General features: G+C 40.5%; 1 protein-coding gene across 1 annotated transcript in view; it reads left to right on the top strand.

Annotated features, from left to right (window-relative positions):
• The window catches only part of LOC104627509 (inositol 1,4,5-trisphosphate receptor type 2), a 66,350-nt gene that overhangs the window by 26,261 nt on the left and 22,199 nt on the right, over positions 1–17,890 (top strand). Inside the window, exons 13-16 of the mRNA XM_010295799.1 lie at positions 11,530–11,723; positions 14,542–14,674; positions 15,593–15,650; positions 17,166–17,331. Coding sequence (XP_010294101.1) covers positions 11,530–11,723; positions 14,542–14,674; positions 15,593–15,650; positions 17,166–17,331 — 551 coding nt within the window. The remainder of the gene's footprint in view (positions 1–11,529; positions 11,724–14,541; positions 14,675–15,592; positions 15,651–17,165; positions 17,332–17,890) is intronic.

Genomic DNA, 17,890 nt, shown 5'->3' with positions numbered 1-17,890 from the left:
GTCCGTTCTGATTTTGTGTATATAATGTGAATGTGTGGAAGTAAATTATTAGTTTTGGAGATTATAAAAGTTGTGGGGTTTATTTGGGTTTTTTTTAATCCATCCAGTCAGTGATCACAAATGTCTAGGCATTAGCTTTAATTCAGTAAGAACATGTATTTCATACTTTGAGCTTAGAGCTTTGAAGTGTAGTTTTGACAAGCACTGAAAGCCAGCCACGATGCCTGGGATTGGTGGTTTAATGGTATAAACAAATGTGTTTAAATTTTATCAAGCACTAGGGGCCTGGTCCTGTAACTCTAATGTAGGAAAGTGCTACTGAATACCAGCTTGGGCTCTATTTTAATTTTCATCACTATCTTATTGTATAATTACATAGATTAATATTAAATGGATATTTAACAGCAGCATTTTGTCAGTAATTATGCCTATTCAGAAATGCGGTTGATTTTCAGGTTCTAGGACAAGTGCCTTGAGAAGAGGTTTGACCAAATGGAAAAGTCATGCAATTCGTATTCTGCAGCTGAGTAGACCCAAGGGGGCAGGTCTATAGAAGTTAAGAACTTTGGGTAGGATCTATTTATTTTACATGGTAGGTCTTGCATTTTAGTTTTGTTAAAAAGCATTGATTTCTATGGGAAGCTTAGTGCTGAATAAATTTGGGGATAAATAGGTATACTGCCCTTCCATTACTGACATTGATTTGTTCCAGGTCAGTAGCAACAAAAGCTTTCAGCATCTGATTCCTACAACATGGAGTTGTAGGAGACTGGTGAGCTTGGCTCTTTACTGGTTTGGCAGCTGCTCTGCATCATGAAATCTGTAGTCAGGATTTTAGGAATGGGTAGAAATATATTTAATGGTGGCGGGAAGAATGAGGCGAGTCTTGGCTGTGGGAAGCCTGCCTGGAGTTGTGCACCTCAAAATTGAAATCACCAAATTTACAACCAGCAATCTGGAATCTTCTTCCCTATTTAATATTTATTTCTTAAATAGACCCACTTATTTCAGTAAAACCACTTGCTAAGTAAGAAAGTATATATGACAAGTGTTGAACTGTTGAAGCAAATTTGCAAAATGGGATGTATTTTTAGGTTTTGTGGAAGTTGCAGGAAGACTTAATTAACCTTTTACCTCAAGATGTCCTTTTCCATCCTTTGCTTAAATTTTGACTCACGTTGATGGCTGAGGTAGTCCTTGATGTTCTGTGCAAGTTTCTCTATATTGGTTCTGGAAAGATTCTGAAAAGAGCCTTACGTTACTGTTAATGTTATGCCTTATATCTTTTAAAAAGCTTGATTTTAATGCCACTGTCAGTTACCTTAACCAGAATTAAATTAGTGTGCATGTAGTTTTCAGGTGTGACCTTATTTGATGAGGACAGATTGAGGAAAGCTGGCTAGGAACATTTGTGAGAGAGGATCCTGGAAAAAGAAAATATGTGTATTTTTGGAAATACTTCTTACCTAGATTGCATCCTAAAAATGAACTGACTCAAAGATCTTGCAGCCAGCTCTTTTTTTCAGTGTCTTAACTTTGAATCATTTTTTGAGGTTATTTGAAGCTTTTTTCTGTTTCTTTTTTTCCCTTTTACGTTGTAAAAAATACAGGATTTACAAAATACACTACCTGTATCCTAAAGAAACATTTTTTTCTTAAGGAGAAAGCGAAGGCTTCATTTAGTAGTGCTGTCATTCTGGCACCTTTCAAGAATGTTATAATCTCTTACAGTTTTAATTAAAAGGTAAAGTCATTGCTTTTCTAATAAGTGCACCCTGCTGTATCATTCTAGAGTCAGGAGCCAATCTGCCTTGTCCAATACTGGTTATTTATTCTCTGTGAATTAAAATGCACATCTTTCTTTAGGTGCAATTGATCTTTCAAATAGCTGATTTTAGTCAAACCATGCAGCTACAGCATATGTCAGGTCTGAAAGATGAAATGACATGGTAGTATTAGCAGGCAAGCTACACGTTTGCCATGCAGCTCAGTGCTATTTAGTTAATGTTGTTTGGGAATGAGAATAATGGCCATGCAGGGAAATACATCCTAGAATTTAGGCTGCATATATCTTGGGATGCAACTCATAGTGCTGGGCACCAATTTGAACATTGGTGGGACACACCTAGGTTATCTGCAGAGTATGTCTTTCCTTCAGGAGCTCTCCATAAATGACTATAATTTTTCTGAGCCAGTGTCCACTGACATCAGTCTTTCAGCTCCCTTTGCTTCCACAAAGGAAGACTATGCTCAGTCTTTTTGAGACACAGGTTTTAAAAACTAGGTATAGTAAGCTCCAACAGCTGCTGCCTGTGTGATTCTCATGTGAAACGTGTTGGTCATGACTGGCTCAACAGACGCCTCCTTTTACCTGGTCAAACTGGTTGACAAATATCACAGCTCCTTCACGTTATATCTGGGTCTTTAGCTTGGGAGCCTATACCTCCTGTAGACTGAAGGGACTGAAGATCTGCCCATACATGTCCTGAGACTGTGGAACATTTCTTTGAAATGTATTATGAAAAACTTGACCCCTACGTCCCGCTGCAGGCGTTCCTGCCTTGTTGTTACATACCCCAGAAGGTTCGACCCTGGCACGGGTGAGAACGGGGAAGCCCTCACGCTCTCCTGAAGACTTCAGCACTGGTGGGCTACCGTCTCTCTGCAAAAGAGTGCTTATATATCGGTGTGTCATGGGACTCTTGACCAGTCTTCTGCCCCTTTGATACATCCTGATAGTCTGCTTTGTTTCTCAGCTTCAACTGAGCAAGAAGATAGGTAGTGTCATCTTCTGGTACTCTTGGCTGCAAGTAGAGATGCATACTACTTAGAAGCACCAGTAGTGAGACTGCTACTAGAACAGGGTTGAGAACAAGGTTGGACCTGCCATTTCTACTGTACCTGTGAGTCCTCTGTGAACCAAGAAGGACCAGATTTTATCCAGGGCTATTAGAAAGGAGCCTTGCATCTGTGCTTGTTAGCTGCTCTTTTGTCTAGTTAACAATTTGAAATATCTTCTTGAGGCATACTTGGATTAGCAGAACTAATGAGGCAGTGGCTGCCTGGCAGACTGGAGCAATAATTTATGCCAGCAATTTACACACACAAAAAAAAGGGTTGCAAGAAAAAAAAGATGTAACCCTTAGGAAAGTTAGCTGTGTCTATAGTGAAGCAACTGCTGTTCAGTGCAGAATTTTGTCAGCCCAAAGGGGAGGTCAGTCTGAGAGTTTAATTCTCTGGCATGAACCATTTCTTTTTCCTCCTTCTTCTTTCCCTCATCATGAGACCTGTGCGTTTAATGTGATCCCAGAGACCATTGCTCTTCCAGGATTCAATATCCATTTCATAGACATAACTTGGCTCAAAGGCTTGATTCCTGTGGTGCTTTTTACCTTCAAGGCCAGCAGGCTGTTCTGTGTTTTTTTTCCTTCATCCTATGTATTTTTTCCTTCATAATGTCTATGGCAGGAAAGCTGTATTTTTGACACTGCTGTGTAGTTTTGGGGTATAGGCAACATCATCAGAAACTGCAGAATGTCAAAAGAAGGTGAAGTTTGCTGGAGTTTCACCATGGCCGGGCAGCAGTGAGTTTCCATGCAAAAAGGGAGGGCTTGTGGATATGCTGTAGGTGAGCGGAGGCTGGGGTGGCGAGATTCATTCAGGGAGTGGATAGCTAATGTATGCATATTGCATATTGTGGGGGTTTTGTCTGTCGTTTGTTTGTTTTACCTCATTAGTTCCGAGGGCTGTATAAAATGTATATGGCCTCACCTTCTGCCCTTAGTGTCATGCATTAGGTTTTCTGTGAGGCTTACTGAGGTCAGGTAGTTATTGAGCGATGAAAAATGGTTTAATGAAGAAATAAAGTGTGATTCTTGGCCTCTTTATGGTAGGCTCTGCAGTCTTTATGGGCAAATTCTGTAGAAAACCTGTAAAAATTAATACCTCTCTCACAAACAGAGCTGTAAGGCTTAAAGCTTCTGGCAAATAATATATAGCTCTAAAGGGTTTGAAATAAAATGTGTTCCTTTAGGTACTGAAGTGGTGTTGTTATATGTCTTAAAAATGGCTATAACTTCTCACGCAGAAAAATTAAATTGCATGAAGCAATGTAGCCAAGTCAACAAAGGCAAAGAAATGTAGAGCTAAAGCTGCCATAGGGTTTTTAATTTAGCCCTTGGTAACTAGACATTGCTGTGCATGCGGTTCCCTGCCAGAGGACCCCCAAGGACTGGCAGTGTTGCATACTTTTAAGATGGCACTGAAACTTTTTAAGAAGATTATGGTGGAGCAATAGTATAGGTCTCACTGAAATCCACAAAGTCAAGGCGTTGGAGTCAGGGTTCCTGTTTCAGCAGTCGTCGGGAAAGCGACTTGCTGTTACAAGTACTGTCTAAAACTAAAAACTGGTTGAACGCACCTATACCCAGGCATGTGTTGAGACAAGGTCAGCTTCACTGAAAGCTCACTTGGATGATGGTAAAAGTTTGGGACTTTCAGCAGCATGCTAGATGTCTCCTAATGTAGCACTGAGCTTGGAAACCAGGCTACAGCTTCCCCAGAGCACTGGCAAAATTCATTTTTGCCACATCAAGACTCCCACTGATAAAAGTTAATTTTCATGGGGAAAAATGAGAGTGGCTGAGGAGGACTGAGAAGGCTTTGGGACTTCATTGGATCGTGGATGGAGAAGGAGGCCTGACGCGCTGTGGTGAAAGAAGTTGGCAAGGCAGGGAAGGACTAAGTATGTTGGTGTTTTTGGGGAAACAGGAATAGGTGCTATCAGTCAGTCAGGAGGGGCTCTGGGTGGTGGTGGTAGGTAGTGGGCTTCACACTGTGGGAACTGAGGGGGCTCTGAGTGCACCCTTCTGAGGCGGTTGGCTTCCTTCTCTCCTCAGCAGCACTGAAGGCAGAGGAGGCTGACTGGAGGAAGGCCAGACCCCGTCGTATTGCCACACAAGGCTAAGCCTTGATTCACCTCTGAATGAGTTGCATACTGTGAGGGAGAGAAGATAGGGTTTTTTTTTAATGGAGCAATGATGATGGTAGGTAACAGTTGATGCAGAGATCCGAAATTTTAAATTATATTAGGTATAGCTCAGCCATCTTTTCTGCCTAGATCTTCACTTCCTTAAGGCCCAGCAGCAACTTTCCTTGACCAAGACTGGGAGAGGTAGTGCCCTTCTCCCACCAGCTGAGGTGCTTGGGAGGGACATGGGAAGGTTGCTTAGGATTCTTGCAGTCCTGTAGCATATTTTGGCAAGTGGGAGGAGCCCTGTGCATAATGGAAATGGAAATGGGAAAACCTCTAATATAAAGTAGTTCTTGCAGCTGCCAGTGCATCATACAGATGGGACTGGTGTTGCTGTGTACCTAGGGATTCAAGCCACAGTTGAGCATTACCGAAAGCCTTCCTTGGGAATGATAGGGAAAGCAGGAGGAACTGAGGATGGGCCATCTTTTAAGTTTGTTGCGGAAAGATGGCTTTCAGAGGCTTCTGAGTCTCTTGATACCTTTGCTGTTGGGGGAGCTGATATATCCTGTGGGAATGCTTTGGTCTAGAACTTTGGTCTAGGAATGGATAATCCCCAAATTTGGAAGAGAAGTAGTTTCAAAGAAGTGTTTGAAACCATGTGGGGTCATAGGGCAGCTTATTCCCTGCTGTCCTTCAGCCTCAGCATTTGTTTTAGGAGTTAAGGGCTTTTGTGTTAGCACATGTTGTCTGGCTTGTGTCGTGCTACATTGGAAGGGAAGTGTTTTCTAGGAGGTATTTGGAAGAAGTTGAAACATCAGGTCATGCAAAAGTCCTAGTCAAAAGCATGCTCAGATATGATGAGATCAGAGAGTTGTCTTTATAACTTCATAGTTACAGAGACAATGTGAGAAATGCCACAGTTTTGCAAAACCTTTGGTTTGTCTCCTTTCTCTTTTTATATAAGCAGGATTGAACAATGTATGGACATTGTATTTTATGGACAGGTTAATGAAAGTTGTTGGAGCAGTGGACGCATGTACATTCATCTTTTCTGGTCATTAAATACCAGATTTTTTGAAGAATCCATCATATGTCCGCTCCTATTTAGGTACTTAGTTTCTAGAAACATTGAGCATCCAGCTTCTCCAGTCCCTAATGAGAGCTGTTGTGTGTTAAAATCCTTTTGAAAGTATAGGCATTTTTTACATTTCTGAGTAGGGACATGAGCACAGTGGAAAACTGTTCAAGATAGAAATGGCTGAGCAGTTTTGAGTCCTAGGAATCCATCTTACCTCTATCTGTGTTGAGGAGTGTCCCTCTGTGGCAACTATGGACCAGATTAGGTGCGTATAGTTATTTTTTAAATACACAAGGCTGCAAGTCAGTTCCCTGGTGTCTTGGGGATATCTGTGAAGTAGAGGGTTCTTCTTACCCTTCTTGCTGTAAGGGTATCTGCCAGCCTTTGAGGTTGTCCGTTGTGTATTCACATTCAGCGACCCCATGGTTCTCTGCACTGTTTGTGAAATATCTAAAAGTGCTGTGGGTACTGGAGAGCAAACTGAGGATGCTGCATAGCAATTGGGTAGGAACAATTTGAAGAAAAGGCATGAATTGCCAGCTGCCTTTGACAGTCATTTTTCTTTCTGAATATGGTATTTTGTCACTTACCATCCATACTGTACTACACAGCAGATCGTTGTTTACTTTTATATTCTGCTTTTAGAATTTTTGCAACCAGTAAATGACTTATCAAGAAAATATGTTTATGTAGAAAATGAAGTGTCAAATTATCCACTGTTTCGATTACTTGGGTGGTTGTTATTTTTTTCCCATAATTGACTCCTCTGAAAAGTCTGTCTTCTCAGAGAGGCCGCTGTGTTGTCAATCGTGGCAAATTGCATGAGATTATGTGCTACAGTTTTGTGACAGAAACTGATATTCATTAGGAAGTTGTGATCATTGTAATAAAAAGTAATGAAAAGGAGATGCACAGTTGTCTTTTCAAAACATGACAAGCATTCTCTTCTTTCCTCTTCTTTCAGTGCCTGCCTATCTGCAGCTCCTTTAAATTACCACTTGCGCATACAGTGATTTCACTCCTCCATTGGCTAACCGTGTGAGACAGTACATTCAACAGGAGGCATTTCTAATGGGTCCACTGCTTATGGAAGTGCAGTCTGGCTTGTCTTGGCAGAGGGAGGAGCAGAGAGGAAGAATTGGGGAGAGGAAGGGAAAATTCCAAAACTGGAGGACGATTCATAGAGATTGCCTTGCCTTCTTTTCCTCTGTTGGTCAGTCATAGCTCTGAGCTCTTTTGCAGCGGTTTGCTGGTGAGAAAAGTGGTTGTTTGCACACGATAGCACCGTACAACATTGCAATGACCGTTCTCATCCTGCCACACTTCTCAGCCATATATAAATGTTAATACCTTGACCTCAAAGAAGACAACAAATGATGGAGGTCAGCAGGATAAGGGTGGCAGTATCATATGAAGGCAGAGCTCAGGCTTCTCTTCACTTATCTCTAGCAGAGTACACACAGAAGTAATCAGGGTTCACATCTACATGCTATCCCTCCTGATTCAGCTCAGTTAACTAGCTGAGGCAGTAAGTTAATTTTTCCTTGGGCATTGGTATTCAGGAAGCACTTGGGAGCTGTAACTAAGATCAGAGTTCCATTATTTTAGTCATTGTGTGCATACGTACTAAGAAGTTAAATCTCTTTTATTGAGCCAGTATGTTTTGTCTTGCGTTGTTGCAGGCTTAGCTGACATGCAGTCAGTCACTTTTTAAGCTGCAATAACCTTTCTGCATACCTTACCTCAGAGACTCATACCCTTTACTGCTGAAATAATTGTATTAAAGCCAAGAGAACACAAAAGCATAGCAAGAAGAAACAACTCACTAGCAAGACTGCTGCTGGCCCCTAATGTTTGTGAATGACAGATTTAAATCCATGCTTAACATGGTCTAGACTTCCAAGGCTGGACAGATAACACTGAGCACCATGAGTGCTGATTACTGGGGGATCTTTTGGAAGAGAAGCTACTGCCTACTCTTCATGTACATGAATGACCCTCACAGCTTCTTTCGAAGAATAGAGCTGTTCCTCCCAGTGCTGAGAGGCAGTGAGCTGCTTCATTGCCATGCATGAATGTGCTGCTTGACTGCTGTCTACTCCTAAGAGATGGTTCCATTTCATCAGGACCCTACAAAACATAGTTGTTAAAATATCTTTCCTGAAAAGAATGCTGAATTTCTCCAGTTGCTGTATTATTTTCGCTCTGGGAACATTCTTCCCAAGCCTGCTCTGAGTTAATTGAAAATAATAGTCAGCATCGGGCAGTTATTTAAAAAGTTTTCCGAGATGGGTTTACCCATGATACCTTGTCTCACTGCTGTTATTGACAGAAATAATGCAGTATTGAGTCACAACCCATTTCAGCTGTAAATACTAAACTGGATTAAGTAGACTTTTCTCTCACTAAAATCCTTTCCTCTGCATTAATGAAATACAATTTGAAATGGCAGTGATAATAAGTACCACCTTAATCCTCCTTTGCTTTCCTGCCTGTAGCTGTTTAGATCAGTCACATGAAGGTCAATAGTAAAGGAATATTGTGGACAGAGACTTGATTCTTGTTATCGATGCTATTGGGAAGCAGCTTCATAGCTACCGTGGACTGGTTTGTACCATCTCTTACCACAGGTGTTCCCCAGGTAAGGGGAAAGGACAGCAGTCATCTCATTTCTTTTTATTTCCTAGATGCTTTTATATGGTCCATCATCACATTAGCTGAGTGCCTCCCAGTCTTTTTTATATCAGGACTCTCACTGTCCTTTTCAGAGATGGAGAAAGTCGTCTCCTCATTTATGGAGGTGGTCCTGAAATGCAGAGTGACTAATTCCTTGGTCATGGAGGGAGGTGAATCCCATCTTCTGCGGTGCTTGTGCACCACCCCAGTTACAGTTGAGAAATAAGCAAGGTGTATGCTCTAGGCAAAATCCCAGCTTGCTTTCTCCAAGAACATGAGGTTCACCCAAGATGTTGTCTGACTCCTTGTCCGAAAGACACTGTCTTTTTTGTTAACTTTACAGCGAGTGGACTTCCATCTTGGCAGGATGCGCAGGAACTTTTCAAGATAAAGTGGAATTCTTCTGCCTTATTTGGGACAAATTGCAGTTGTATCTAGTTTTTGACAAGAATATCTTCCGGACTTGTCTTAGACTTAAGTGGTTTAATCATCAGCTGGTAACCTTATTGACTAAAATTGTTTTATAAAGAATTCCTGAGCTTTCCAAATAGCAGTGCCTCTATGTATATTCACCTCTGTACAACTGAGTGAAAGGGATTTTGAAAATGTGTTGTGAGAGAGCGGATGATGACTTCTCAACTGAGACGTAGAGCAGTTGTATTAGAGGCTATGAAGCAGCTGCGCAACCTATAGGTCTTCTTGTGGGCTTATCAGTCACCATTAAGGACAGGATGATATGAATGAGGTCATTTATTTCACGGTTTGAAGACGAAGAAGATGCAAAAAGTCAGTTTAACTGAAGCTATTTTGCGTTGAAGGTCCTCCACTGAGTCATCTAGCTTTACAAGGGTATGCTGAATGATGGGCAATGCAAATAAATGTTTAGCACACTGGCAGAAAGGGGGTAGGGAGGGGAAAAGAGAGAGATCCATACTGTGTTATTCCCCAGCTGTTTTGTTTGATTTGAAAGGAAAATGTGCCACTTTCATTTTGCAGCAAGAAGAGTATTTGGAATGATTTTATTTGCTTTATGCTGGTGTAAGCAGTTAGGAGAGCTTTCTGTGCCTGCCTAATGTGAGGATCTAGCCCTTAGTTTGACTTCTGGCTTTTTTTTCCTAACATCATACAAAGTCAGAAGCACATTTTTTCCCCCTCCTTTGTAGGGACTTGAAGTATTATTGTCAAAAGACCAATTCAGAGTTATTGCACAGCAGACCGGATGCCGAATGGGACCTCAAACATGACACTGATCTGCCTCATTCACTTTGAAAAAGCAAATTCTATGTGTGTTTTCCTTTTAAAGTCAGGGCTGAAGGCATCCTCTTTCCCTGCATGCAGTACTTGAGCTCTATGGATTGAAGAAAGAAGGGCATAAGAGGAGGATATTGCTAACAAAATAAAATATAGCTTTGGCTTTTTACAGCAGATTATCTGGGAAGAGGGTCTCTTCAGTATGAGTAAAACTTGTCAGTTGCATGGTGACTAAAGTGTACTAAAAGACATACAAGAACTGTTCAGGCTTACCTCAGCAAAGCTACATTTCCTTCATTCTTTGCTTGCCTTTGGTGTAGGCGAGGTCTTGGCACTCTTTCTGTGAAGAGATGCTATCATTCCCTTCCATTCCTCCATTCATTCAGATCTGTGCTTTTGCAGGAAAGGAAACTGATTCATGTAGGTAGGTAGCATGATAGTCTCATTCTTTCTTCTCCCCACCTTTGGAAGAAGATAGTCATTGATTCACTGAGATGCTTTTCATATCAAAATTCACTATAAAGACAGACCAGTATAACCTATGGGAACAGGTGGTATTTCTTGGTAGATTTTGCTGAACTGGCATCAGTGACAGGTACCATTGAAACTAGACTGGATAAAGTGTGTGTAAAATAATTTTTTCCCCCAGGTATAACTTATGAAGGGCACTGTGATTACAGATACTAGTTTGACCTTCAGGATTTGGATACTAGTTTGACCCCTCCTGGGACCTTTTTGATAGGTACATGGTTGGCTAGCTGTGTCAGTTGGCTTTGGTTTGTGGCCTGTCATTTGGACCACATACAGAGACTGATCAGACTTGCACAGCCTCGAATCTTTACTCTCTCTTAGTGTGACATATAAGGTACCTGGCTAGTCTTCTAGCTTCTGCAGTGCCAAAAGCAACCTTGCTGGCAAGCCCATAAATTATGTCCAGTCGTCATGGCGAAGACGTCAGCGGGAGCAGGCATGGAAAATGAACTCCTCCCACGTGTCTACAAAGCAAGGTCATAAATTGCAGCAATAGATGATATAAATGAAATACCGATAAAAGTTTTCTAACAATAAACATAGTAAAATACTGGAATTGCTTGCCTAGGGATGCTAGATAATGTGGGATATGCAACGAATAAATATTCTTAAAAACAGGTTAAACAAACCTCTTTCAGAAATGGTCTTAGATGTAGACAGTATGCTTTCAGACAAAGAAATGGATTAGGTGAACTACTAAGATTTCTTTTGTTCTACTTTTTATGATTTCTTGAACATGTGCGACAGAGCTGGGGGAATATTTTGGCATCTTTCCCATCTGCTGACCTGCAAGAAATGATCTCTTGGAAAATCAGTTTAGAAAATTTGTCCCTAAACCATTGGATAATCTGAATGAATTCCTTCTCCTGAGTTCTGATCAGGAATTGAGGACTTGTTTTTTGATAGGCCTGTTAAGACTGTAAAGGGGTTTGATGACATGGGTGTATGTGTGACGTACAGCTTTGCAAGCAAGCTTTACACATGGCAAATATATACGTGTTTTTTCTTTAATGCATAGGAAACAATGTTATGAGGACCATCCATGGTGTAGGAGAGATGATGACCCAAATGGTGCTGAGCAGAGGATCTATATTTCCCATCAGTGCCCCTGATGCACAGCCAAGCATTCACCCAAGCAAGCAAGCCAGCACCTCAGACAGTGAAGATGTGATCGTAATGGACACCAAACTGAAAATCATTGAGATTTTGCAGGTAATAATGATTGGTGGAATATTACATAGCAATCATTTCTCAGTTCTTTACTTATTCACATAGTGGCAAGTTCTGTTACCTATATTCTTTAGAATGAACACTGGGCTGTTCATTGTAAAAATAGCACTTTGATATGAGGAAGAATACTCCTCTGTGTGAACAATTGTACAGTTGTGGTCCTCACTCTGTTAACACCTACTTCACTTTTGAAGGAACTAGATGCGGTAGAAACTCTGTCACTATAACTGTGAAAAGTCAGAATTCGTCCTTTAATCTGCCTTACTAATGTTTTCTGAAGACAGCGTGTATGTTTCCAGTCTCATTAACACTCATTTTACACTGGGGTAACTTGCTTGACTTCAGTATTTGACTCTTCTGTTACAGTAGTTTGATGGAAGGCAGAATGGCACCTAGACCCGCTGACGTCATGCAAGGCCACATACTTTTGAAGTCCGTTTCAGATTTCCACTGTTAGCTTGAGAACAGTCTGTAGGCTGCTATGATTTTCTCCCAGCTGAACTGACAAGCTATATGACACTAGCATGCCTCCTGAGATATAATTCTCACTTTGTGCTGTTAGCAAGTGAAGTGGCACACATTTGGTCTGTGTATCAAATCCCCGTTTCTGCAGTACTTATGCCCTGAAGGAATGTTTCAGTGTTTCCTATAAATTCTGCAGATCTGTTGGTACCATTGTCACTTTTTAAGGATTCCATTTGTTCTAAATGCTTATAAATGATTTACATTACCTTAATTACTTGTCATCTGAAAGATTATCAATTGAGTACCCTCAACACTACATACTTCGGTTCCAGAGCTCCTTCACTTTAAGGATTATGGTGAAGGACAGAGTGTTACGAAGTTATATCACCTAAATAATACCATTCATGTGTATTGCTTCTCATTTTCATTTGTGTTTTGACAGAGTTTCTCTCCATACTGTCTTGCTCTACTGGTTGGTGCCTAGGAGTATGATTCCAGGACACCAACCTTGTCCTGTGCATTCCCTGTCTGCTCGCAGGCAGGAGAATCACATTTTGTCTCATCCTTTCCTTTTTTACAGCACATCCAGTGCAAGAGCATCCAGGATTGGAGAGCATTTAATCCTAATTTATTATTTAATCTGTGGCTTGTTAGTTATGGTTTAGTCACATGATCAAATTACTGCGGATTAGCAAGTTGTCATATGTTGGGTGAATCACTGTAAATGTGCATATATATGATCTTAGTTAAAGAATTCAGTTTTGTTTAATATGCAATGAAGGAGGATTAATTTAAATCACATTACCTTTCATTACTATGCTATTACCCTAAAAGGCAAGTAAGATTATTTTAGATTTATTGTATTATCAGGCATAGCTAGTACAATGGTGATTAAAACTATTCTATTCTAAGAAATATTTCAGTTTATAATAATTTAATTCTCAATATATCCTCTTGTTCCTTTAAGTAAAGGCATTTTTTACTTAACACTTTCTATTCTGCCATCAGCTAGAATTAAACAGATGGCCTGATAGACTTACTTGATTATGCATGGACTTGGGAAATTTTTATTTTAAAATTCTTGCTTGTACAATTATAGGGTAACTTGATCATGGAACCAAAATAAACCTGCCTTTTTTCTTTTTTTGTTTGAAAAATTTTAAAGAAAAGGTATTGCTTCTTAAACTGGCATTTTATTTGCTTTTAGATGGTATAGTCCTAGTCAAATCCTGTTATAATATTCTGGGTCTGGGAAGCTTGACTGACTTTAGCTAGAGATCAAAGAAACACGTTGCTACCATTTGCTAAGTCATCACCTGTCACCTGAGTCTTGGTAATTTAACATATGTTTATCCCCACTGATTGTAAAATATGTTAAATGATCTTAAACCTGTTTCATTGTATGCTTGCACCTACCGCGGGCAAGGAGCAAAAGCGTGGGAAACACTGAAACGCAGTCGATGGGCAGTCAGTTGTTGAAGTGTTGGTTGTATGTGTGTCAGTCCTTAAGTTGGTACTCACGTTTCCAGTCTAGTCATTTTCCTCACTATTCCAATATAAACGCGGCACGTCCAGCTTTGAATTAGGATTTTTCCTGTATGGGTTTCTGATTTTGCAGCTGAGGAACAAAAGGTACCGACAATTAGAAGAAAGCAGAGCATTGAGCGAGGGGGATCTCTGCTACCGTTACAGTGGTAGCTTCCAAAGCCAAGCTGGTTTTTTTTTTTGCCACGTGCTGGCAACACTCCTAGGACCTTGTGAAGAAAATGCCGTTTGCTCCTCACCCTCAGCTGGTCATTAGTAATGTAACAAAAGACCCCACCAGGCTTGTGCTTCACTCCATGGGAACCTCTTGGAGTTACTGCAGCACCGCTGCCCGTGGCTGTCGGGCGTCTGAGCGGGTGAGCCTTGAGCCTGTGGTTTTTACTCTCAACCCCACTCCACTTCTTATCTTCATGGGGCGTTAGAAGTCCAGCTGGAATATGGAATAATTGGTTTCATCATAGGTTTGAATGTACTAATCTGGCTTGCAGGCAGTGAGGACAAGGCAGCGTGCTGGAGCCCCTGGGCAAATCCAGTCTGCTGCTTAGTATTCAGTGGTCAACAGGGTAGAGCTCAAGATGTCTCGGGATGGTCTGAGTGAAGAAAGAAATCACAGAAAACTGCTGAATGTAATGGATTCTTTTTTTGTAGTGGACATATTTACTTAAAATAATTTACTTAATAATTTACTTAAAATAATCATGTTTCCCTGTACGTTCCACCACAGAAAAATCCTAACCCGTATTACCAAATGGTAGAAGAAAAGTCTTACTTAAAACTTTTTTTCTTGTAGTTTATTCTCAGTGTTAGACTGGACTACAGAATATCCTACATGTTGTCTATCTATAAGAGAGAGTTTGGGGAAAACAATGAAAACATTGATTGTTCTACAACATCCCCACCTGACACACCAGGGATTGCTTCAGGTAAATGTCTCTATTGCATTGCAATGTAAAATAATTCGGTACAGACTACTGCAAACAATGAACTTGACTACAGCAGAAAGATGCATGCGGCTTAAAGTTGAAAAGCTTGTGGAAAAATGAAAATTTTAAGGAATCCCATAAAAATAAGATTTTTGCTGGCCTGTCCTCCTCTTAACAAAAATGTGGTTCCTTCTTTCCCATGATGGTAACTTACTGTCTTATTTGTACTCTTCCCAAAACGCTGCATGATGACAAATTTGGTGGAGATGATGAAAAAATGTTTAGGGTTGGATGAGGACAGGTTTAAGTGAGGTGAATATGGAACGGGAATGGAGTGGCTTCCCAGGGAGTGTTCCCCGTGCGCACAGAAGCGCTCAGAAGGCCGACTGCTGCCTGCGTGACCATCTGCAAGGAGATGGCGGAGAATTGCTTTAACTGGAGGTGCTGTATGATACAGGGGTAGCTAAGGAGTACTAAAGTCCTAAGTAGTAAGGTATATTAAAGCTTTTCTAAAGCAAAATGACGATGTGGTAAATGGTTTATGATAAATATTCTAAAGTTTACGTGTCTGCTTTGTGGGGCTTGGCTCATCTAACAAAAAATGTAAGTTTCATATTCTGTGTCATTTGTGGATCACCGGTGGTGATTTGTACAGCTCCTAGCACCGTGGGGCTCTGGTTCATCGCTACAATTTTGCTCTTCCTTAGTAATAGTAATACACAATTTAAGTCCGCCCCATGTCCTGTTTCTTCCCTACTACTCTTGCAGGTAGCGAATTTTTCCTAGTTGAGGAATGCATAGTTAGACCTTTACGTGATAACATCTACTTTAAAGACGAACAAAGTTCCATTTTGCTGTGTAGATTAAACAATGATCACTATTGGTTTTTTTTTAATAATTACTTTGATTTTTTCCTAGCGATTGTTCCTGACATAGATGAAATTGCAGCTCAGGCTGAAACCATGTTTGCTGGCAGGTATGTTCTCTGAAGTTTTACCTCTCTATATATATCTGTTTGCTTACATTGATATTTCTCATGGATAGTATCTGTTTATTCTGTGCTTATTTTCATACCCCTTTGTCTTCCTTTGGCTGCTTCTTATTACATCACCTATACATAGACAGAAAAGTGCCAGAAAAGACCTGGATTTCAAACAAGCAAACAGCCCAGTTGGTATGGATGCCATGGGACTGGAAATGACCACCCTTTTAGTTGTAAGGGAGTTGGTAGAAAGTTTTTGTCATGTTTCAAAAGCAGCTGGGAAATGGTGTACAGGTGTATTGGGCTAAAACACACTAATTATTTATTTATCTTACAATGCCTCACATGGGTGCTTTTAAAGAAAGACCTTTTTCTGGTGTACCTTATGGCTGTAATTCCACTTTTCTTGGATCAGTAGGTTACTGTTGACCCTCAGTAATTCTCATAGACCACATGACCTGTTGTCATTGCACATTGTGTTTTTGAACTTATTTAGAAAGTTACGTCGACAATAATCTCTTTTGTATGACTCCTCAAATCAGCTCTGGACCACCAGAGGCCTGTAGATCACAAGTTATGCTTGCAAAGTTTTGGAAGTGGTTTCAGCTGTGCTCTGAACAAAAAAAAAAAAAGTAGGGAAAATATCCACACTGGAGAGTTATTACCATTATCAGTATACTGGTTTAATTTTATGGGTATAATTATACCAGTAAAAATGAATTCCATTTAGACAAGGCTGTAGACTTTAACATTTTTCTTGGAGCTAGGGAGAAGGATCTACAATATGGGCATTCTGATCTTTCCTCTCTCAGTCCCTTGTGCGTTCTCAGTCTTTACCGGCACAAGCAATGCCCCTGATCCTCTCCCCAAACTCCCATAATGTAACACAACACACAGCCCTTGGCATCTGCATCTTTAAAATGAAGAGAGATACTGAATGGTTTCATGGAAACATTATTTCTGCTTTGATATGTTAAGTGTAAATCTGCTTTCTGCCTTTCTAGATTATAAATATGATTCCAGAAATATGATGCTTTTGGCAAGTCTTACTATTTTTGAGCTTCTTTTTTCTTAAATGAACTTTTATTAGCAGCTGAAAAGGGAAGGAGTGAAAAGGAAAGGGCCAAATTAATCTCTGATGAAATGCTGTTTACTTCAGTTAATTTAGATTGGGGATGAGTTTGGCACAACTTATCCAAGACATAAATGAATGCTTTTGCAATAAGGATTTTAATCACAATATTTGACACATTTCATACATACTTACTTTCATTCCATAGTGTCCATTCTGCTACAAGATTGCAGCAATAGCATATAACTGTAGGATTGAAGTCCTTGTAAAATATGTTAAATTGATGTTTATAGTTTCCATCCTGCAGCGTATTTGATTTGGTTTGAAGAGCTCTGTCAAATGAAGATTGTGTGTCCAGGCATATTTATGTCAAATGCTTTTATTTTTTCTTATTTATTTTACTTTATTTGGTCCTTTTTTCCCCATTTCTGTTGCAGAAAGGAGAAGAATGCAGTTCAACTTGATGATGAAGGGGGCAGAACTTTTTTACGGGTCCTCATTCACCTCATCATGCACGACTACCCTCCTTTGCTTTCAGGTGCTCTACACCTGCTATTTAAGCACTTCAGCCAGAGAGCAGAAGTTCTGCAAGCATTTAAACAGGTACGGATGGGCAGAGCGTTACTCCAGGAAACTGGCTGCAGGGAAAGTCCTTCCAAAGGCTGCTTTACTTACCTAAATTGCTGTTTGTATCATGACAGTGTTATTTCCTTAGGGTTCCAAATTCATCAGAGATTTTTTTTTTTTCATTAGACTTGACCGTATGTGTATAATCTTGTTGTGCACCCAGAAATAGTCACTTCTGGCATTGCATCCATTACTGAAAACGTAGGTCCATGTTGACAGCTGGGACACATGCATCTCGGAGCGAGACATGATGTAGTGACCCCTCGGAGACAGAGGGCTCATGTTCTGCAAGCCACGTACTGGTGTCAGCAGTGGGACCTTCATGTCTTCAGGGCTGCTTTGGCTGGGTATAAGGCTCTCTTGTTAGTCGTGTGGTGTTTCTAGTTCTGATTCGGGTGTCTTTGCATTGTGCTCCACCGCATGATACAGATACGGCCAAACAACAGGAAGAGAGTAACAGAGCCAAGCCTGTGTTCAGCTTTTATTCTTTCTGCTTGGTAATGGTGCATGTGCAGGCTCCATGTGTCAGTGGATG

Source organism: Phaethon lepturus, unplaced genomic scaffold (assembly GCF_000687285.1).
Source record: "Phaethon lepturus isolate BGI_N335 unplaced genomic scaffold, ASM68728v1 scaffold10541, whole genome shotgun sequence".
Taxonomy (NCBI): Eukaryota; Metazoa; Chordata; class Aves; order Phaethontiformes; family Phaethontidae; genus Phaethon; species Phaethon lepturus.
Note: the sequence above shows the minus strand (reverse complement) of the source record. Positions and strands in the feature narration are given on the sequence as shown.